Source organism: Pan troglodytes, chromosome 21 (genome assembly GCF_028858775.2).
Source record: "Pan troglodytes isolate AG18354 chromosome 21, NHGRI_mPanTro3-v2.0_pri, whole genome shotgun sequence".
Taxonomy (NCBI): domain Eukaryota; kingdom Metazoa; phylum Chordata; class Mammalia; order Primates; family Hominidae; genus Pan; species Pan troglodytes.
In genome coordinates this window covers 27,680,218-27,703,234 of record NC_072419.2, presented here as the reverse complement: position 1 = coordinate 27,703,234, position 23,017 = coordinate 27,680,218, and the positions used below count along the sequence as shown (strand labels likewise).

Below are 23,017 nucleotides of genomic sequence, written 5' to 3'. Positions count from 1 at the left end.
CAGACCCTATTTGCTCTTTCCCTCCTCTTTCTCCTTCAAAGCCTATACAGACTTCAGGATGTTGCGCAGATTCTACATTCTGGATCATATGCTCCTATGTGTCCTCCTTTGTCCCATTTATGCATCTTTGCTAATTAAATTCATTCAAGTGATTTTTCTCCAGGCCCCCAACAGACCCTAAAGTCAACTGAAATATTGAACTGTTTAGGTTATAGTGCTAGCTCTATAAATATGATGCTATGCTATGGTCTCAGACCAGTAACCCTCAGAGCAAAGGAGAAGAGCTCCAGTTAAACAATAAATTAAGAAAACGTGGGGCCTCAAATGCAGTGGTGATGTCAGCAAGTTAACTAGCATCATTTAAAATCACCTTCAACCTATTCCTGGAGAATATTTTTACCCAGAAAATCAGTAGGCTCAAATCTGATAATACAGACACAGAAACAACCACTGCTGACTGACATTTTCATTCTGGGGGCATTTTATTAAGAGAAATACTCAAAATTCCCCACATGCCCATATTTTCCAATAAATACTGGAAAACTATATGCCAAAACTCCAAGGAGCTTGACTTTATGCCTCCAAGATCATTAAAAAAAAAAAAAAAAGTCATTCGAATGGAGACAGAATGAACATTCTTGACTCTCAGAGAAATGTTTAGTAGGAATTCACACACATACTCAATTTTTTTCACCTCAGAAAAAGACTGAGTCCTGGGTAAGTGTATTAGTCCCCTTGTTAGCCTACCAAAGTACTAACTTGTCCATCATGCCATAAAAATAAGCCCATAAACACAAAACTAGAGATAGATAACATTCTACCTCCAGTAATAAAGTTTCTGATCATGTAATATGTATTACCTGTGCCTCTTTGATGAGAGAAGTATTATTACTAGAAAAATCCATTTGGCTTGCCTCTCCAATAAATCAAATTTCCCAATGACAGGAACCATGTCGGTTCTTCCATTCATAGTGCAAGAACTTTGTACTTGGATATGCTCTTAATAAATATTTCCTGAACATCAGTTTGGATACAATCTATCAATTAAAGCCTATTCATAAACTTTTCACCATAAGTAGACAATGAATGGTAAGAGGCAATATATTAAAAGGTACAATGGTGTTCTAAAGAGAACATATGCCGTACAAAAAGGCCCACTTGGCTTTTCACTGCTGCCAGCTTTGTGGAAATGAAAGGGTGACCAGCATTACAGTGTAACAGAAAATTCTGGGGGTGGGGCAGTGGTGTGACATTCAGGCAGACAGGCTGTGGGGTGTTCTGCCCCAGCAGATCCAGTAGACCTACGTGACACCACTCTGCTCCAGCCTTCGTTTCCTCATTTGTAAAAGGTGGAGATCTACCTTAGGTTGTTTACTTAGGTTCCTTCCACCCCTAAAAGAGATTTGATGTTATTAATGCCATTTTTCAGCATAAAAATCACTTTTCAACAGTTAACAAGTTTTCTACATAGTAGATACACAAGAACTTTCTAAAAAGTTTTCTTCTAGCATCTCCAATCAGTAGCACAAAAACATATACAAATTTTTATCAGTCGGATAATGTAAGTTCTCAAATGTATAATGCTGATGTCCCCACTTAACATTAGAGACTTCCAATGTTTCCTATTTAGCTTCAAAAAAGGAAATCTGGCTTATATACACAATTAAAAGAACTTATTAACTCATATTTAATCAGATGACAAAAATGATAATATGGCAAGGAATATAAGGATTAAGCTAATTAATTAGACATAAAGTTCTCAGACTCTAATGCTGCATTCCTAGTAAGTTTAACTGTCACCTTCTGTGGTACCAAAACTTCAAAACAGATTTATTTTCTGAAAGGCTGGAGAGTAGGGGCTTGGGGAATGACTTATAAGTTAACCAGGGATTATGTGTATATAATTATAAGCTGCAATCACCATGATTCAATGATATTCAAACTTTTAAAGTTTTTTTGTTAAAGAAAGAAGGAAGGGAGGAAGGAAAGAAAGAAGAAAGGACAGAAAGAAAATTAGGTCTTGCCTAAAAGATTACTTATGAGACTTAAGGAATTTACACATTCAAGGCTGAGTGCTCGATAATACATTCCCAGTGGAATGAATGGTCTCTAGAAATGTCTACAATTAAAAGCAGAACAGTAGAAAAAAAAAATTGAATGGCTTACTCTCTTGTCGGTGCGTTAGTGGAGGATTCCTTTTCTGAATCAGGAGAGCTTAGGGTTTGCAAAATACAATTTTTTTCAGTGGATAGGGCAACTCTTTCTTGCTCAGCATGGATTAATTTTAAGGCCTCTATTCCATCTTCTCCCTCCATCTTGCCACCTGGATTTGGCTGTGGTTCTGGGCTCTCTAAAATCAGATCATCTTCACTTATTGAAATGGTAAGGTCACTGCTGGTGCTCCAACTTTCCTCCTCCTCTTCCTGCATTTTTCTGAAGGGCTTTTGTGACTTTGGTTCCCCGTGAGCAAGATGATCTGCAAGTGGCGACATGAACTGATTACCAATCACTGACTTCAGGAGGAAGCAAGGTAACACACAGCAGAATTACTCATCAGTTAAAAACATGGAGAAGCAACCTACACACAATTCATTACGGAACTTAAAAGCTTAAACATGTTTTCAAATGTTTAAAAAAATCACAGTGGGTTTAAAAATCAGCAAATTCACTCCCATGTACATATTTAAGAGTTCATTAGAATGGAATTTGTTGGCAAAGATACTATTTTATGACAAAGAGAGATAATTAGTGTATTTTGTCCTTACATAAGATCACTACCACCCAGAAAAATCAGCAACCAAACTCAGCCTCTCATCCCACCTGAAACACCTTCCCAAGGAGAATGCTTCTCTTGAGACCACTTATTTTCAGATTCACAGTATTCTGAAACTGATATCGGAGAGACTGGCGGGCTGGCTCTTTTTTCCTCAACTTCAATATGTTCTCGTGTCAGTATTTCTCCCTCTGATCCCTCTGATCTGCTGGAACTGTCACACTTTAAATCAGTGGTTCTGTTCTCTGGACTTAATCTTTCCCGTAACGGGGAATTGAGTTCAGCAGACTTTTTGCCTTCAGATAAATTACTCTTGCCATGACGTGTGTTACTTCCTATCTCCAAGCAATGAGTTTGTTCCTCCTCAGACAATACACTGGCTGTGACTGGCGTTTTCTCACCAATCTGAAGAGATGCCTTTCCATCTATGTTGTCAGACTTACTTAAGCACTGTGTGTCATTACTAGTTTGTACTACACAGCTGTCTGTCACATTACTGCTCTGGGCTGTCTGTCGGTGTGAATGTGGGTCAGGAATTGAAAAGTTCTTTGTGGGCTGGGGAGATTTGTGCTCTGTACTGAAATCTCCCATGCTTGAGACGGCTGACATTTGGCGGCCCATAAAGATTGTTGCTGGTTGATACAATCCTCTTGACATGGCTGTTCCTGAGTTAATCCCCTCCTGCACTGCAACCTGCAACACCAAAAGAGATGTGAGTTAAACATACTGTGTATAAACAATTAGGTGGCTTTTTTTTTTCCAGAAATGAAAGGAGGTCAAACAAAGCATGATTATTGAAATCAGCACCTACCATGTATTATTAAACTCATGGCTTCCTACACAATGAATGAGCAAAAAGCAGTAAAGTCCATAGGATTTAATTTTAATAACAATGATAGTTCACAAAACAAATATAGTAAAGAAAGTAAGCCGAGTGTGGTGGCTCACGCCTGTAATCCCAGCACTTTGGGAGGCCAAGGTGGGCAGATCATCTGAGGTCACGAGTTCGAGACCAGCCTGGCTGACATGGTGAAACCCCGTCTCTGCTAAAAATACAAAAATTAGCTGGGCACGGTGGCAGGTGCCTGTGATCCTAGCTATTCAGGAAGCTGAGGCAGGAGAATCACTTGAACCCGGGCAGAAGAGGCTGCAGTCAGCCGAGATCATGCCACTGCACTCCAGCCTGGAGACTCCATCTCAAAAAAAAGAAAGTATAGAATATGTTTTTGAAAAAAGAAATACATGCTTTGAAAAGACATCATCAGAAAAGTGAAAATATAACCCACTTAATGGGAGAAAATACCGTAAATTATGTATCTGATAAGGGTCTAGTACCCAAAATATATAAAGAAGTCATATAACTACATAATAAAAAGACAAACAGCCCTTGAAAGTGGGGAAAGGATTTGGATAGACATTTCTCCAAAGAAGATATATGAATGGCCAATAAACACACAAAATGATGCTTAATATCATTATTCATTAGAGAAACATAATTCAAAAGCACAATAAGATATCACTTTACCCACTATGATGGCTGTCTTGGTCTGTTCAGGCTGCTATAACAATACCATAAACAGCACATAAATAACAGAAATTTGTTTCTGATAGTTCTGGAGGCTGGGAAGTCCAAGATCAAGGCAGGCGCCAGCAGACTCTGGGTCTGGTAAGGAACTGCTTTCTCTCAGACAGCATCTTTCTGCTGTGTGCTCGCACGGTGGAAGGGGCAGGCAAATTTCCACGGGCCTCTTTTATAAAGAAACGAATCCCACCCATGAAGGCTCTGCCCCCTTGATTTAATCACTTCCCAAAGTCCTCACCCTCAAAAACCATCACCTTGGGGATCAGAATTTCAATATATGAACTTTGGGGGGGACACAAATATTCAGCCCATATCAATGGCTATACTAAGAATGATAGGTGTCTTAATTTAGGATTTTTAAGATGGAGAGTACCCCTCCAATAATTAGGAGAAATACGAGATGGAAATAAAGACATTATCACTTACAGGTTCTGGGGAGTACATGGCACACCTGGAGGCCACACACACAAACGTCAGGGAGTGCAGGCAGAGAGAGAGAGAAAAGGGACCCGTGTCCTTACATGGTAGAAGCAGGGGTTGAGGGGAAGGACACATGAGCCAATGTCTTTACTGAGTCCCAGGTGTTATCCAAACAGGTTTCCCACAGGCAGCCTAGGGAGTTTTAACTGGTGAGTTTAAAGCAAGCAGGCATGAGTTCTGGGAGGTTACCCAGTGACTGAGAGGTGGTCACTGTGGCATATGGTCCATGGGGGATGCGAAGGTCAGAAGGGCCTGTCAAGCAGGCTGCATCCAGCTGTCCCATAGGGAAGTGGTCACCAGAGAGCAGCTGTGTAAGGCAGGGTATCTGGACCGACCACACTGAGGAACTGCGAAGGAGGGTGGAACTGCCAACTGTGTCAGGGATGACTGAGTCCTGCTTCTGGTATGAGAAGGTTCAACTTAGATTTAAAACGGATGCTGAGGCAACATAAAATTATAAGAATTCACTACAACAGGCAATAACGAGTGTAGTCCAGGATGTGGAGAAATTAGAATCACACACTGCTGATGGGAATATAAAACGGTGCACCCACTTTAGAAGAGTTTGGCAGCTCCTGAAAAAGTTAAACAGAGTTACCATCTAACCAGCAATTCCATATCTAGGCAGAAGTATGGAGAGTGTAAACATATGACTACACAAAATCTTGTAAAAGGATGTGCATAGCAACATTATTTATGATAGCCAAAAGTGGAGATAACTCCAATGGCCAACATTAGATGACTAGATAAAATGTAATACATTCATACCAGAGAATAATTTTCAGCCATGAAAAGAAATGAATTACTGATACCTGTTACATCATGGATGAACTTCAAAAATATCATGCTAAATGAGAAGCCAGTCACAAAAGACCATATACTGTAAGATTTCATTATAGAAAATGTTCAGAATAGGCAAATTTTTAGAGACAGGAAGTAGTTAACTGTTTGCCCCAGGCTGGGGACTGAACGGCTGGGGTGGGTAGTGGGGAGTAGAAGGAATTGGGGGAGGTAAAGAGTGATTCCTAAAGGTATGGGGTTTCTTTTTCAGGAATGAAAGTATGCTCACATTGATTGTGATTATGGCTGCGCAACTCTGAATATAATAAAAACTATAAAGCTATCACAAAAAAAGAAAATGAACAAATGAATACAAAATCCTTAGAAAAGAAATTAAGTTATGCAGCTAATCTGAGATTAGGAAGAGTTCCCGGCCTTGAGGCTGAGATGGGAGGATTGCTTGAGCCCAGGAACTTGAGACCAGCCTTGGCAACATAGTGAGACTCCATCTCTATAAAATTAAAAATTAAAAAAAATTTTTTTAATTAAAAAATATTTGGGCACCTGTAATCCCAGCTACTCAGGGGGCTGAGGCAGGAGAATCGCTTGAACCCGGGAGGCAGAGGTTGCAGTGAGCCGAGATCTTGCCACTGCACTCCAGCCTGGGTGACAAGAGCAAAACTCCATAAAAAAAAAAATAATAGTAATAATAAATAAATAAATATATATATATGTGTATATATATGTATTTTATTAGCTGGGCATGGTGGCACACACCTGTGGTCCCAGCTACTTGGAGACTGAGGCAGGTTAGAACTGCTTGGGCCCAGGAAGTCAAAGCTGCAGTGAGCTATGATCACACCACTGCACTCCAGCCTGGGCTACAGAGTAAGGCCCCGTCTCAAAAAAAAATTAGGAAAAGTACATCTCTCCCATCTCTCCCCACAGAGGGAGGAGAAGCAGGAAGATCCAGCAGGATAGAAAAGTACAGAGGAAAAAGGAAGTTCTACCTCCATGATCCTTTAGTCCTCCAGCTGTTCTCCCCAGAGAAAGCAATTCTAAGTTTCTTGCAGAAAGGACCTGGATACACTAGTAGGTATGTGCGTAAAGGGTGACATACTTTGCATTATATAATTATAGTTTTTATTATATCCAATTTTAACAGCTGCATATTATCCTATTCTATAGATGTACCATAATTTATGTAAACAGTCTGCTATTGAAGGACATTGGTTTGTTTCCCACCATCTTCCACTCCAAATCATGCTGCAGTGATTATCCCTGAGTGTATGTCTCTCTGCACACAGGCAAGTTTATCAGTAGGATACTTTTCTAGAACTGAAATTGCTGGGTCAAGCCTGCCTTATAGAATACTGTCATTTCACCATCCAAAGAGGCCATTATGTCATTTTAAAGAATTTTCCATTATACCGTATGGTTTAAATAGCAAAATGATATTAATCAACATTCTGACTCACCAATATGAATAGTATTCATAATATACTGTGTCTTCTATTCCTTTTGTAATAAAAAAGCTGATATATATTACACTGATATAATAACAAAGACAAATTTTAAAACAGGAAAAATTACCTATTACCACTACTGTAATCTAACAACTATTTTCATTTTTCCTGTTATAAAAAAACTAGTTGTGTAAATAGATGGCTCTGAGGGATGGGCTACTATGGAGACTTTAGCAGGGCTAAAAGGGCTGAGGCCTCAGAGTGGCTGTGCAATAGCAGTTACTTGGTGGAGACATGAAGCAAATCAGTGATCAGACTTAGAAGTCTGAGAAGCCTTTAATTTTTCATTTTCAAGACCAGTTTATGAAGTGTTAATGCACCAACACCAGAGCAACGACTAACCCAGCACAGGGAGGACACGGCAGGCCTAAGCACCTTCCTCTTTTGATCCGCTAAAGGCCAAGCCAAAGCACAAAAGAAGGCACATCTCAGATATGAGAAAGACACCTGAGGAGGGCCAAAGGAAGTGCCCCTGAGTTACTGCTCTCAACTAGTAATTCTCAAATGTCTCCAACCCCCTAAGATAGGCAAAACTGAACAACGAATCCAGAGCCAAGAACTGGAGAGAAACAACAGATTGGTAATCTGCACAGTCAGGAAAAGTAGCAGGGAACCATGATGTACTTATAGTAAATGCTTCAGAACTACAGAAAGTGAAAATAAGGACCCAATTCAAGAGACAACACTGTTAGCAGAGGTTTATTTCCCAAAAAGAGGAGTATTTACCACTCTCTGTGACAGCAAGTAGTTATTAACTGTTTTGCAATTTTGCCAAGCATTGCCAGACTTCTTGGAATACTGAACTCTGGGTCCTCAACAAACTCTAGTAATACACTAATTAATAAGTACACGGCATGTTAGTGGTCTGTAACAAATAAGCAATTATAAAAAAGTGGCCCTTAATTATGTGTAAAAATAAAAGTCTGTGGACGATGCATCATTCATCCAAGGGCCCAAAAAAGGCAACGTGTACTTGAGGATCTGCTTCAACTCAATAGGAAGGTTGTCTTCCCGCACTATTTCTAGTTGTTGCCAGTATTATTTATAGGAAGCAGTAACTTTTTATTTTGACATAATTTAAACAATTTTTTTTTTTATTTATAGAGATGTGGTCTATGTTGCCCAGGGTGGACTCGAACTCCTGGACTCAAGTGACCCTCCTGCCTCAGCCTCCCAAGTAGCTGGGACTGCAGGTGTGCATCAGCATGCGTGGCTTTATTTTGATATAATTTTACACTTACAGAAACATTGCAAAAATAATACAAAACATTCCCCTAACAGTGTTTAGCCAGATTTACCAAATGTTTACATTTTATCCCATTTATCATTTTCTCTCCCTCTACATATATGTGTTTGTCTCTGTATGTGTGTATACCTAAATATAAGCTATGATTTTTTTCTGAACCATTTGAGGGTAAGTTGGGACACCCTGCCTATCTACCACTAAGCACTTCAGTGAGCATTTCCAAAAGCACAGAGACACGCTCTTTCTTGAGCACAGTTCATGATCAGAATCAGAAAATTTAACATTGATATAATCTTGTTTTCTATTCCACAACCCATAATCCAATTTTGTCAATTGGGCCAATAATAAGCCAGTAACAAAGTCATTTATTATTATTATCACCAAGTATTATATACTATACATAATTGTTTCTGCTATACTTTCATACAACTGGCAGCACACTAGGTTTGTTGACACCAGCATCACCACAAACATGTCAGGAATGCATTACACTACAATGTTAAGTCATTAGGCAATAGGAATTTTTTCAGCTCCATTATAACCCTATGTCTAAGACTGATAACAATGTAATACCATTCTATAAACATTATATTGAATTTTTAAAAATTAAAATTATAACAATCCTGGATTGGGTCCTGGAACAACAAAAAAAGAAGACATTAATGGAAAAACTGGCAATATCTGAATCAAGTCTAGAGTTCAGTTAACAGTAATGTATCTGTGTTGGCTTCCTAGATTTGCCAAGTGTGGCATGGTAATGTAAGATGGTAACAATGGTGGAAACTAGGTGAGGGATCCAAGGGAACACTTTGTACTATCTCTGCAACTTTTCTGCAAATCTAAAATTATTGTAAAATAAAGATGATTTTTAAAAATTATAACCCCCCAGTACTGAGGAAGGTTAGGTGAAATAGAAGCTGTCACACCGTTGGTGGCTGAATACATGGGCAGAATCCTCGTAGGAAAGAATCTGGCATCAAAAGTCCTACCCATGCTTGTTGCTTTGATTCAGTAATTCTATATGGAAATCCATCATAATAAGGAAATAAAGCTAATAGAAAAGCAGCTATGTGGACAAACAAGTTCACGTAGAGCATTATTTCAAATCATAAAAAGTTGGAAGCAACTTATATGACTATAAAATAGGGAAAGGTCATGAAGTCATAAAAATGAGGCAAATAAAGACTATGTCATAACAAAAATACTTAGATATGGTAAATTTAAAAAATTACATACTCAGTATGCTTATACCTATACTCCTGTATGCTTACACAGGAAAAAGATATTTACCAAAATGTGTTTATATAGAATTATGTCAAGAATATTAACATTGCTATTCTCTTTTCTTTTTTCTGGTTTAATAAATTCAATTTGATTTAAACTTTTGAAAACCATTTTACTGAGATATAATTCACATACCATAAAACTTATCCTTTTAAAAGCATACAATTCAGTGGGTTTTTAGTATATTCGCAGAGTTGTGCGACCATCACCACAATCAATTTTGGAACATTTTTTTCATCACTCCAACAAGAAACCCCATACCTTTTAGCGTAACTCCCCATCCTCCCCAGTCAGTCCCCAGCCCTAGGCAGCCATTAATCTACTTTCTGTTTGTAAAAATCCGCTTATTCTGCACATTTTATGAATATGTAAGTGGAATCGTATAATATGTTGTCTTTTTTATTGGTTTCTTTCACTTAGCACAATGTTTTCAAGGTTTATCCATTTTGTGGCATTTATCAGTATTTTATTCCTTTTCATGGCTGAATAATATTCTATTTTAAGGATATACTGTAGTTTGTTTATCCATTCATCAGATGAGAACATGTAAATTGTGTCCACTTTTTGGCTACTATGAATAATGCTGCTATAAACTTTTGTCCACTTTTGGTGTCCAATCTTGTACACAGCAAGCTGCTATGCTTGAATGCTATGCTATGAATGAAACTGTTGCCTCGTATGGTAACTATATGTTTAACTTTTTCAGGAACTGCCAAACTGTTTTCCAAAGTGTTTGCACCATTTTACATTCCCACCGGCAATTATATAAACTTTTATAACAAAAAATGAGAAACTTGCAAAAATTAACTTGTGCTCACTATAAGACAATGCTGCATTTGAACTAGCTCCACACTTGCAAAGTAAAATACTGGCTCCAGTGAAATGTAAGCTGAGTTTCTGTAGGCTGGCAGGTTTCCCATTTGCTGAGATCAGGCTCTAAGACAGGTGTCTCTTTTCTTTTTTAAAAGTCTGTCATTTTATTAGCTTAGCAACAGGAAACAGAGTACTCTTTAATCTTAAATTCTGAACACTATTATGTGTCTTCTCAAAGCAGTTTCTGAGCCAGGGAAGCTGAAAACAGAATGCCATGTTTCACATTATTGTTGACACAGGAATAATATTAGGAATTCAAAAGTTTTTGAGAGACAGATGTTATTGCCAAAAGCAGCAGCATGTATCAGTATTTAAGGATCTGACATAATGACCAACTTTTCCACACCTTCCTATTACTTTCTGTAGTTGAGTGCTAGAGATAAATCTATAATCCAAGATTTTAGTTCAGTTTTCTTCTCTTCTTGTCACAGTTATTCATCTGCAGTCTTGAAAAATGTTGGGAGTTGTGGGAAGCAATAGCAAAGCACATGAACATGACTGAAAATATTTATTAGTGAACAGAAGATAACTTTTAAAAATCAGGAATTCATCTTTACTGGGGGAAAGAAGAGGAGTGAACATAAGAAGAGATCAACAAGTTTAGAACTGTAATGATGTCTTAATCATTATGAACTACAGTATTTAAAGGCAGACCTTAACCACTAATATACTTTGAAAAAAAAGTTACACTTCATGTTTTGCAAAATGCTAAGGAAATCTTTATTTTTTCTTCTTCTTATTATCTTCACAGACAAGGGAATGAGAAGCAGCAAGTTAAATGCAGAATGGAAATGAAGCTGTTAGACCAAATTTTCAGCTTTTCACATGGTACAATTATTGTTTTTAATTTCTATGTAAGCAAGTTCTTAAGTCACATTGAGAAGATTTTTAAAAATCCATTAACAATAATTTACATGCAACAATCCTGAAGTTATATGTTTATTATAAAATTATTATACATATTTTACATGATACACGTATCACACACTGAATTGTGTCCAATTCACATGTTGAAGTCCCAATCCCCACTGTGGCTTAAAGGATAGGGCCTTAAAGGAGGTAATGAAGGTTAAATTATGTCATAATGGTGGGACCTTAATCCAATAGAATTGGTGTCCTTATAAGAGGAAGAGATACCAATGATCTCTCAGTTCATGCACACAGAGAAAAGGCACATGAGGACACAGTGAGAAGGCCCCTTCTATGACTCAAGGAGAAAGGCCTCACCAGAAAGCGACCCTGTTGGCACCTTGATCTTGGACTTCCAGCCTCCAGAACTTCAAAAAACACATTTCTGTTGTTTAAGCCACCCAGTTTGTGGTATTTTGTTATGGCAGCCCTAGCAAACTAATACAGTATGCCATTGTGATTTTTAAGTCTTCTTCTTACATGTTGCCACCATGATAAACGTAGTCATCACCAAAATCTCACAACTTCGCCCATCGAGAGATATCTCTGGCCATGAAATTCAACAGTTATTGGAACTATCTAAATTTAAGATGTATCTGTTAAATTAGGCTTTAATGGTGTATTCTGTAAATTATCTTGCACAAAATCAATCTTTACGAATTGTCACCATCAAGTGGTATTACCTCCTATTTCTTCAATTCATAGGTAGTCTCCCTACCCCCACAACAACCTCTTCACTATCTTAAATAAGTGGCAAGAATCCAGGATCAAAGTAAGGCTACCCTAGTGGAGAACAACAATGGTAATGATGGTGGTGACGGTGGCATCAAGAGCAGGGAACATTTATCAAGCATGTACGAGGTGACAAGGAGGAGCTAAGAGATTTATATTATGAAAACAATCATTATTATTAGCCCTACTCTTATGAGACTTAGCCAGGTTGAGCAACTTGTCCATGTTCACAGAGCCAGAATTCAAACTCAGATACCAGGACTCCAATGCAAACCTCTTATGCTACAATATTCAAAACTGAGTCAGTCAAACTCAAATTGCATTACTGAACCACAGCTTTTAAAAACAAACAAACATAAAAATCCCTAATAGTGAATCTGAAGCCTGTGCCTAATTTCTAACTTCAAATAACTCAAAATCTGATCTCACTAAGATAGACCCTGAATAGAACTTGTATATGATAAATAAAACCTAGTCTGTGGGGTAAATGGAAGAGTAAGAGAAAAGCAGGTATGAGCTTCAAGAGAAATTCGGCATTCCAAAATAGTGACAGCAGGTAACTTTCACAAAATAAACAGAACACCCCAAAACCACTGTTTCACATCCGTAGGCCTAAGCAATTGTCTTGGTCAAAGTAATACAAAGTTAAGTTATGGTTTTCAAGTAACACTTCCTAAGAGGCTTAACAAACACCTAAAACTGTCAAGGTAACAGCTCTTTCTTTTTATAATACAATTCAATATCCCCTGTATATGCTCCACCATCCCCAAATAGGGTAACTCAGGATGAAACTCTCTTAGAGATCTCCATTCACAAAAGAAATATGCAGAACTACATCAGAGGGATAGAAAGGCACCTCCAATTTCCTATAATTCTGAGGGATTTGAGTAAGGACGTAAGCAACTCACACTCCCCCACAATTAAAAGAACAGTCTCAACCACAAGCAGGCTCCTTCTTCCTAAAATGAACTAACCACCTGCTCATCCCTTCTTCATAGGTTTAATTTTTAAAATCGTATAAAAATTATTAAATTATAGAAATGAGACATAAGGCAAAGGGATGTAAAGAACAAGTTACTTATTTTCCCCAGCTCATTGCCTCCCTCTCCCCTCCATGAAGTAACTGAAGCAAACCAGTTAGGATGCCTATTCACACCTTCCTTCAAACCCAGGACAACTAATTCCTTGCTGGTAAGGTTTGGCCACTTGTACAAAGTGAGAGCATGTTGTAAGCAACTCTCCGCAACCTGCTTTGCTCTCTTAATAATATTCCTTGGACACTGCCCAGATCATGAGGAATGCACTGGATTCTGGGTGCCATATGCAGAATACTTGATCATGAGGGTGCTCTCTCTCCCTAGCTCAGCCTCTCCTCTGCAGCTGCTCATTCAGGCTGCTTCTGTGTTTTTGCTGCTACAAATAATGTTGCAACACGCAGACTATATTTTTGCCGTTTTGAACAAAAGATTTTCTTTCTAGGGCACAGATTACCAAAAGTGGGACTGCTGGCACAAAGCATATGTGTGTATTCATCGTGACTGTTACTACCAGATTCTTTTCCAAGGAAGTTCTAGGCACTAACTTTTTTTTTAAGACTGCATGAAGTATATCTTTTTCTAATAATACAGTATTTCATGGACTATATGAATTTGGAAAGTCTTCTAAAGAACAAGAACTCAATACTCGTTCTCCTATGGAGCTTCTATACATCCTTTTCTACTATCAAAAGGAGAAAAGAAACAGTGTTTCCCCACAAAAATTTATCTTTTTCTTGTTAAATTGACTTATGTTTCTTTTCCCCTTCTCATCCACTTTTTTTCTCTTCCCCCTCTTTCCACTACACGATAGGCACCTCTATCTGTGAATACGATTTTCTCACTTGTTAGAGCCTCTGTCACATAATACACTTGCCACAGAATCCTGCCACAGAGAAGAGCAAAGGAAGACAGCTGGCTAGCCAAATGTCCCCACAATGGGTAAGTTTTAAAAATACTGTCTTTCCTTCTTGACTACGAGAGAGTAGCTAATATCTTTAAAAAAGGCCCTCTCCCACCATTTTCCTAAGTAAATCCTTTCTTCCAGTAACTGAAAAGCAGACTGATGTATTTATTAAGACTCCAGACCAGTATGCCACTTGCTAGCTGTGTGACTAAGAAATTAAGTTACTTAATTTATTTGAGCTCCCATTTCTTAATCTGTAAAATGGGTATTAAAATAGTTCTTATTTTGTAAGGTTGCTGTAACCAATGTGTATTTCTATACGCCTATATTATATAAAATCCTTAGAATAGTGCCTGAAAGACCCATGGGGGAGCTGTCCATCAGAGCCACACTCCCCACCAGCTCCTTGGAAGGCACCTCCAAAAGCAGGAGTGGAGAGTCCAAATGTCATCTGCCCTCGAACACCACATGAAATGGGGAGTACCCTTCACTCAGAAAGCAGCCCACCCCTCTTCCTCCTTTCAGGTCAGCAGGTTATCATCACTCACCAGGTGCAGGGTGCTGTGGGGTGGTGTGGCGGGCAAGAAGGGGCTGGGCCCTGCCATGTGGAAGCTTACTGTCAAGTGAGCTGGGAGAGAAGAGCATGTTCTACCCTCTCTTGAAAAAAAGGTCTGCAGATCTGCAGATGTAGTTTTAGGGCCAGGACTTGAAATACAATTTGTGTAATTCGGGTTAATTTCTAATTGTTTTCTGAATACAAACACATATAAATAAGAAATCAGTTAATATAAAAAGGTCCAGCTGAACACAGAGAGGCTACTTTTTGACTTGTCATGGCTCTGTCTAAATCAAGTACAGCCATAACTTTGAGAATGGCAGAACCGAGGGCCACGTTCCCCGTGAAGGCAACTGCTCAGAGCCCCCGTCTAGGGAGATTTTTGTGTTGTTTATAGTTGAGCAGTGATTCAAGGAGGCTGCTGGTGAAGGTGGCACTGTGGGCTAATAAGGATAAGAAATCGGGCTTATACAGAGAACTCAAAGGAATAACCTCTACCTCCTCCACCCACTGTTATTTCCCTTAGCAGGTGTGAGAGGGCGGGCCCATATCCCTGGGCCCTCATCATTCCAGTACCTGCCCAGTGTCCTCCTCTAAGCACCTGTGCCTCTTGGCCCAAGCGTTTCTCTCAGCTGCTGTGCAGCACCAGAAGAGGAGCCAGGCGTGGCACTCTGGTAGTGACAGACCTGGAGGGGAAACACCTCCCTTTCCTACTCCTTGAATGGGATATCCCTGAGGCATGCCCTACACAGTCATCCAAGGTTCCCCAATGGGACTGAGCACCAGGTGCTATGAGTGATAACCCACTCAATCACACACTCTTACAGCCCGCTTTCCCTTCCCCATGCCATCTTCCTCTCTTTTCTATCTGTGCTTCCTGGGACCACCTCCCAAATAAACGACTTACACTCAAATCCTTGTGTTAGGGTCCTTCCCAGGGGATTCCAACCTAAGTCACTTGCTCTTTCGATAGAGACACTTCAGTATAGTTTTAGGATTCCTTTCTCCCTTGCTGCAATATTTATTTCAATCAAGTTTCCCCCACACAAGGTATCTGGTCCCTTTACTCCTTGGAGATGAGCCAGGTCCTACAGTGGCTGCCTTGGTCTTATGAATGGTGCTCAGATCCTGGGAACACATCTGGAATGGAAGAACCCTTTCCATCATCTCATACTGGGGTGCTGTCTTCTCTGTCGTGTGCCTCTCCTGCAGTGGCACTGCTCCTGGGGGCACCTCGGACACATGCTCAGATCCGTGGCTAAAGCCACTGCAGAGCTCATCCCTGCATACCAGGCACACAGCTGCCTCCTGTGGCCGTGCAGGCTTTCTCCCTTCAAGTTCTTCTTCAGTCGAGTTGTAAGGCATTTCTTCTGCCCAACAAAGCCAACAGAAACGGACGCTTCTTTTATTGCAAACATGGGCAGTTTAGGGGGCGGGTCCTCAGCTTGCCATGGCTCACCTGATTCAGCTCAAATACTACAGCACGAAGGAAGACCATTTCCTCCCTCAAGTCTAGGTAAAAATGCAGTATTTAAAGTTGTTTTTATTTCACCAGGAATTTCTCCAACTTTTGAAGAGCTACCCATACTATCTTTTACCCATACTACCTCAGAGGGCATTGCTGCAAGGTGGTTAACAGCATGGATGCTGAAGTCCAGTGGTCTGGGTTTGAATATTGGTTTTGCCTGGTTGTGTAGTTTTCGGCAAGTTAACTAAATTTTCTGAGCCTTACTATAAAATGGGGACAACAATATCCTCTACTTCCAGGGTTGTTGAGAAGATTAAATGAGTTGATACACATAAAGTGTTAATACAGCACCTAGCAAAGTAAAAGTGCAGTGATTATTACCCATTGTTACTACCAGTATTAAAAGTGGGAATAACACCTTTATAACCATTCTCCCACCTGATCCTTGCAGGGAGGGTTACCACAGTGGAAGTGAAGCTCCTCAACAAGCCTTCAGCTCTGTCATGAAATTCCCTGGTCCTCCACACCTATCCATTCCTGACAGAGTATAATCAGTTTGCTTCTACTTCTAGTAGAATATATTTCACAGCATAATAGTTCAAAGAAACCTTACAACCCTATTCCCAAATGTATACTGTCATTCAAAAACGCCATCTCAATCTTTCTTGAGGACATACATTTTTATGTGTTTTTATGTATATTCTCTAGTCACCGTTCTTCAACCAGAAGAACATGTCTGGAAACAGAGTTTGCCCCCAAAATAAAAAATAATAATATATATAATAGAGGTGAAGAATTACTATAGTAAAATTTGTGAGGATCTGAGTGGGGCTTGAAATGTGCCTTTTTGGTAAGACACATTTTTTGTAAGCTGACTAAGTAAATTAATAGTGGAAACAAGCATGGCAGATGAACAGACTAACTATTAATCCTTCTAAGCGAATGTATGATTCTAAAGAGCAACTACCGGATGCAAGCAAATAATAGATGTCCTACACCAAAACTGAGCCAGAGTTTTTATATTTAAAAAATGGACACACACCACTTGATGACTTTTCTTGGCATCCAAGTTACTGCCTATGGTTGAAAGCTATATAGCCACTTAAAAAATACCTTTTTATAATTCAGAATGATCACCAATTTGATAGATCCTCTCCCCTTTGTTAGTGTTTTCCACCTCAATGGCCATCCCCAATACAGGTCCTCCATTCTGTTAATTCCTCCTGTCTGAATGGAGCCTGATTTCCTCAGTTCCACGTACTCCTCCCCAGGCTCATCCTGCACAGCACTGCCAGCCTCATCTTCCCGCAGCTGCACACATGGGATGTGACTGCTCTGCTCACAAGTCCTTCCTTCATCTGCCCCAACACACACACACACACACACACACACACACACACACACACACACACACACAAATTCCAGGAGGAAATCTCAGTTCTTAGCCTGGGACCATAGTTCCAGGTACCAAATCCCACAAGGTAGCTTTCCAAGCTCATTTTCTACCACTGACTGGCATCCTGCACATCCTTCTATGCCAGCTCACACACCACCTCCTCCTCCAGGGCTGGGGTTACTCAATTCACAGGAAGCAGAACCTTCTTTCTTCTCATTGCTCATGCTTGTCCCACGTGACTGGCACTTTATCACACACTATTCTGTGCCTTAGAAAGAACATTGCTTTGTGAGAAGCACTTTGAAGGTAAGAAAATTGTGGCCTTCATAGAGGTGCCTACTCTTGCTTCTCAAACAGAACAGATGCTTAACAACTATTTATTGATTCAACCAGTGACTGTACTATGCTTCAGGAAAGGCCCTGGAGGTCAATGACCAAGACCAATTCATATGACTGCCCAAAGAAGAGAAGCTTGGATTTCCACTAAACAATAAGACATAACTAATATGATAAGGAATGGTTCAGGAATTAGTATAAGGATTAACTAAAACATGATTTTGCTGAAATGTATTTACCTTTTAATTGGTTGAACATCAATGGAAAATTAGAAAAGGCAAAATATAAATTTCTCAAAGTGTTACCTAATCGATTCTTATACAGCCAATAGTCAAAGCTTTTACGGAAATGACACCTTTCCATATAAATGAAAAGACTTCTAATTATTATATGTAACATTTTAAGGGGCTGTCAACTGTATGTCTCTTGCCCTAATTTTAAATATGTCCTAAAAGGAGACTCCACAACTACATGCAAGGTAAAGAATCAGTGGGTAAATAAAGAAAAAAAAAAGCTTCCGTTTTCCTGAAGTACCATTGACACTGCCGTGCTAAGAATATGTCTATCAAGAATGGCATAGAAAGAACTAACTGGCTTCTAGATTAAAACACATCAATTATTTCATGACTGAATGTCAAACAGAAAAACTGCCTGAATGCTCTAAAATTCTATCACATCATACCACATTTGGTCTACATCGAATGGCATATACATCATTTATCATTAAAGCCTTTTTATATAGGTCAAGGTTACTGGGGCTTGGTGTTTTGTATCTTACAGTTTAAAGAATGCTCTAAATTCTAGGGTTTTTTTTTTAATTTTTTAATCTATGAGGAAGGAAAACGAAAACTTTCTATAAACTCAGATTAATGCCTGCTAATGCACGGAAGAAAGAAAAACTAAAACCTTCCTCCTACTATAAAAACAAAATAGTGTGGCCTCTGTTTCTTTTCTGATAAGAGTCTTAAATACCAAACAGTTAACTGCATAATAACATTTACTGGCAGCCAGGCAGCCTGCTTAGCAGATATATGAAGCAGGTAAAAGGAGAAAAAGTTAATTTCTTGGCTGAATGATTCCATCGGTAGCTATAGGGCAAACCTGAAAGTCTTTTAGTAAAGTAGCAGTTGATTCTTCTATCAATCTGTAGCACACACACTCTTCCAAGGAAAGCATTAAATATGAAAATCATATCCCGTTATCATCTGTTTCCAGCTTTCAGCCCAGTAAGCTTTTCTTAATGAATGCTGCAGCCTAAGGAACAAGCACGCTGTTGGCTTTTCTGAATAATGGAGTGATGCTACCATTTTTGCTTATTACAATATCGACTGGCTGAGGGGGTTTCACACATAGTCACAAGTGACTACTCTTGCCAGCATGCTCCAAGTTATTACAAGATGTTTTTAGACATTTCATCTAAAAGAGCTTTACTGCTTTTAGTGAAGAAAACATCTACGGTCTTGAACAGAATCATTTATATGGAGATAGGCGGGAGGATTAGAAGCCTGCATTATAGCAGATACATAGCAGAATTTATTTAAGTATTCCTTGTCGATCTTTTTGTCTATTGCTTAGATATGCAATCTTTTCTTTCCACGTTTTCTGTGCAAAGGTTAAAATGTACAAAATTATATATATTCGCACAAATAAAATAATCAAAATGCTGTATTTTGTTTACTTTTCATTTAAAACACTTCTCAAACTAAGAAAAGAGCAGCTACAAGGATGATTTAGAAAAACAATTTTACCTACTGACAACACTGAGGTTTTCTTTAGAGTCTATCCTTTCTTCACAAAGTAACTCCCTTTCAGCAAACTTAATTAAATTAGACATTAAAGCAATATTCTGTAAGCAAAAATCTTTAAATAATCACGTAAGGTTTAATCAAAGGGATCTTTCTAATAAGATGATTTTATTTAAAACAATATCTCAAAATATAAACACTCCAGAATTCCTCTGTTAACAGAAAGGTTATCAATTTAGTTTATTACCTTTTCTCTGTCTTCATCTGTCAGTTCCTCTTTTAGTCCCAGGCTATCTTTTGAGCGTAGCATCTTCTTAATTTGAGTCTCATATTCAAGCTAAATATAAACAAAGTTTGATTTTGTGATAAATATTTTTACAACTAGCACCTGTCTGTATACTGTGGTCTTTACAACATACAGGGAGCATTGAAGTAGAAAGTAAAAGCTGATGTTGCCAAGAAATTCACCTTATCTTAGAAAATGAACAATTTTGCAAATGACACATATCAAAAGTTGAATTTTACAAAATGCTACAATTTTTAAATAAAATAAGATTTGATGGATTTTTACTTTCATCAACTTAGGGAATAAAATCTTTATATATATACACATGTATGTGTGTGTATATATATGTATACAGTTTGATACTTTATCACAAAAATACAATCCCTTTATTATGAAAGTAGCACATTAGACAGTGTTTCCTTTTAGAAGTTTTGCCCCAAACAAAAAAAAAAATCAATCCTACTGATTTCTTATCTATATGATATCTACAAAATATCATGATTCTGATCGTCACAGCAATTGAGTATACTTGCTAGATCATCAACTTAAATTCCATTTTCTATGAATAAAAATATACTGCAGACATCAATGATCAGAAACCAGTTTGCTCTGGCACTAATAACTACATAAAGATGTCTGCATCATCACCACACTATAATTGGTGAAAGTGATTCAATCTTAAAATGGCTTTTTCTTAAAAGCAAGGCATAAAAAAGCACTTTGATTCAGTACGCTAGTAATTAAAGCCTTAAAAAAGTCATGGATTGTGGTCCATCAAAGATAAGTATCAGAACATTTTCTAAATTAGGCAGGTATGCACTGTAATTAGAAACACACCTATAAGATGATGAAATGAGAAAGCTGTTTCCTTAGTTCTCTGAACATAAAATAGGCCTGAGCTTTGTTTTGACATACAAAAAACAAATGGGCAATAATAACCAAACTGATTTGTTTCCCTCAAAATATTTTGAAAGGTAATATTAATATATGCTGTCTCATTTTTAGTAACAGTTAGGTATGGATTTTTTTTTCTCCAGCAGAGTACTATATGATAGATGGCAGTAATTCTCTAAATAGATATCCAATTAAATGAAAATTTTATCAGGCCAGTACAAATGATAAAATAATAAACTAGGAATAAATAAAGCAATAACAAAGATACAATTTACATCTCTCTGTTCCATATCTATTCCTCTGAACTTAGAGATGTTTACATTTTAGCCCCAAGAGCTTTAAACAGGCATCCTTTACAGATTCCAAGGGATAGTATCTCAAAAAGAAATGGGGGATGAATTACAATATAAACATACAATTACAGGTTAAATAAAAATTCTTTTTTCTTGTGACTACAAATGTTTTCTTACGCTCTTTGAGATCAATGAGCATTGTACCTGATTTCCTCATTATAGGATCATTTCAGAGCCATACCTTCCAAAGACAGAGCACTTTCTCATAGAAATATAAGAGTTTTATTCAATTCATTTTGCTGAAGGAAAAAGAAGTGATAACTGCATAAAGTCTTCCTGAAGAACAGAAAGAAGTATCTTTAAAAGCCCAATTTAGATTGCTCTCAATGCAACTAAAAAAGTCACTGAACTGTAGATACTCTTTAGCTAAATTAATAATGCAAATAGAAATGACACAATGAAGTCAGAGAGATACAATGATAAATTAATGATACAGAATGTAAGTCTATATCCCCTGGGACCATGGATTTCCATCAAAAAATGCTTTGTTCTCTTTATTTTTCCTTTTTATTTTTGCATACAACACCTGGTTATTATCCATGTCCTGAACACTGGAGAGCAGGAGTTTTCCACAGCGCTCTCCAGAGCCTACTCATGCCCCAGTAACATCTCCTGGTCTGGAGCCCCTCTAGGGATAAATAATTCCCTTATCTCCCCCGCCCTAACCCAAGAAATCTGTTTTAATAAACCCAAGAGCACTGAGTTAATCCATCAGGTAACTTGTTCTGTCTGTCACTGTATTGCTTCACAGCACTGGCTTGATGCTGCCCACCTAAACTTAGCAGGACCTTCCCATTTACTTCCTCAGTATGCACAAGTAATTTATTTCAGCTGAATTAATGAAATCTGTTAACAACGATTAACAGATTGATGGAGGATTGATGGAGGTTCTGGCAGAAGTTTCAGGTCTCTGGGATTTCTCTCCATGCTGACAAACGTTTTCCATTATGATACTTTCTGCATTCTCACTTTCGTCAATTTCCCCTCCATCACTTTACTGTTTGCCTGAAAGTGCCACCACTACCTTTTTTTGCTACAGATTTCCTTTTTCATTGTTTTTCAGGGTTGCACAGCTAATTCTCAAGTTACAGAATAAGTGAATAATTGAACTGAATCGAAGTTTAAAATCTGCTGGCCCTGTCTCCTCACATTAGAGTTGAGGAAATGGGTACAGAGAGTTACCTAATGGGCTGATTTGATCCTCAAGTCAGTATGAGAGATGCAACTAAGCTTCACAGTCTTTTGTTTTCTCTTCTCCTATTTTTTTCCAATATCTGTGCTTCCTCTTAGATCGTGAACTTTTACCAAAGATACGGGGGAACGTTCATTTGTTCAACTAATGCATATTAACAGGCAAGACACTTTGGTTGATAAAAAAATGGTATTTGCTACACACTTTGCCCTCCAGGGGCATGAAGGTTGTGCCCTGCTCACAATGTCTGTCACAATCCTTAGCAGAAACCAAATCAGAGTTCAAAAGACTTGTTCTCAAATATTAGCCCCTTATAGGCATACATAACCTAATGACTGAATTTTCAAGGAGAAACACATCTATTTTACTTTATTTATTTTTATTTATTTATTTTTTTTTTTTTGAGACAAGGGCTTGCTCTGTCACCCAGGCTGGAGTGCAGTGGCATGATCACAACTCACTGCCCTTCAACCTCCCAGGCTTAATCAATCCTCCTACCTCAGCCTCGCAAATAGCTGGGACTAGAGCACATGCCACCACATCCAGCTAATTTTTTCTATTTTTTTGTAGAGACAGGTTCTCATCATGTTGTCCAGGCCTGGAGAATCATATCTTTAAATAATGACATTATATATTCAGAATACCTCTGCTATTAAACAGAAATG

The 23,017-nt window shown here is 38.3% G+C and overlaps 1 protein-coding gene across 10 annotated transcripts in view; it reads right to left on the bottom strand.

Moving 5' to 3' along the window:
• KIZ (kizuna centrosomal protein) overlaps positions 1-23,017 on the bottom strand; it is a 120,656-nt gene that overhangs the window by 81,038 nt on the left and 16,601 nt on the right. For 6 of the 10 annotated variants that reach the window (XM_009436807.5, XM_063802411.1, XM_016937121.4 and 3 more), the window contains 3 exon segments: positions 19,875-19,964; positions 2,821-3,466; positions 2,167-2,476 (listed from right to left, as the gene is read on the bottom strand). In XM_009436807.5, the coding sequence (XP_009435082.3) occupies positions 2,167-2,476; positions 2,821-3,466; positions 19,875-19,964 (1,046 nt within the window). 10 annotated transcript variants of the gene reach the window in all.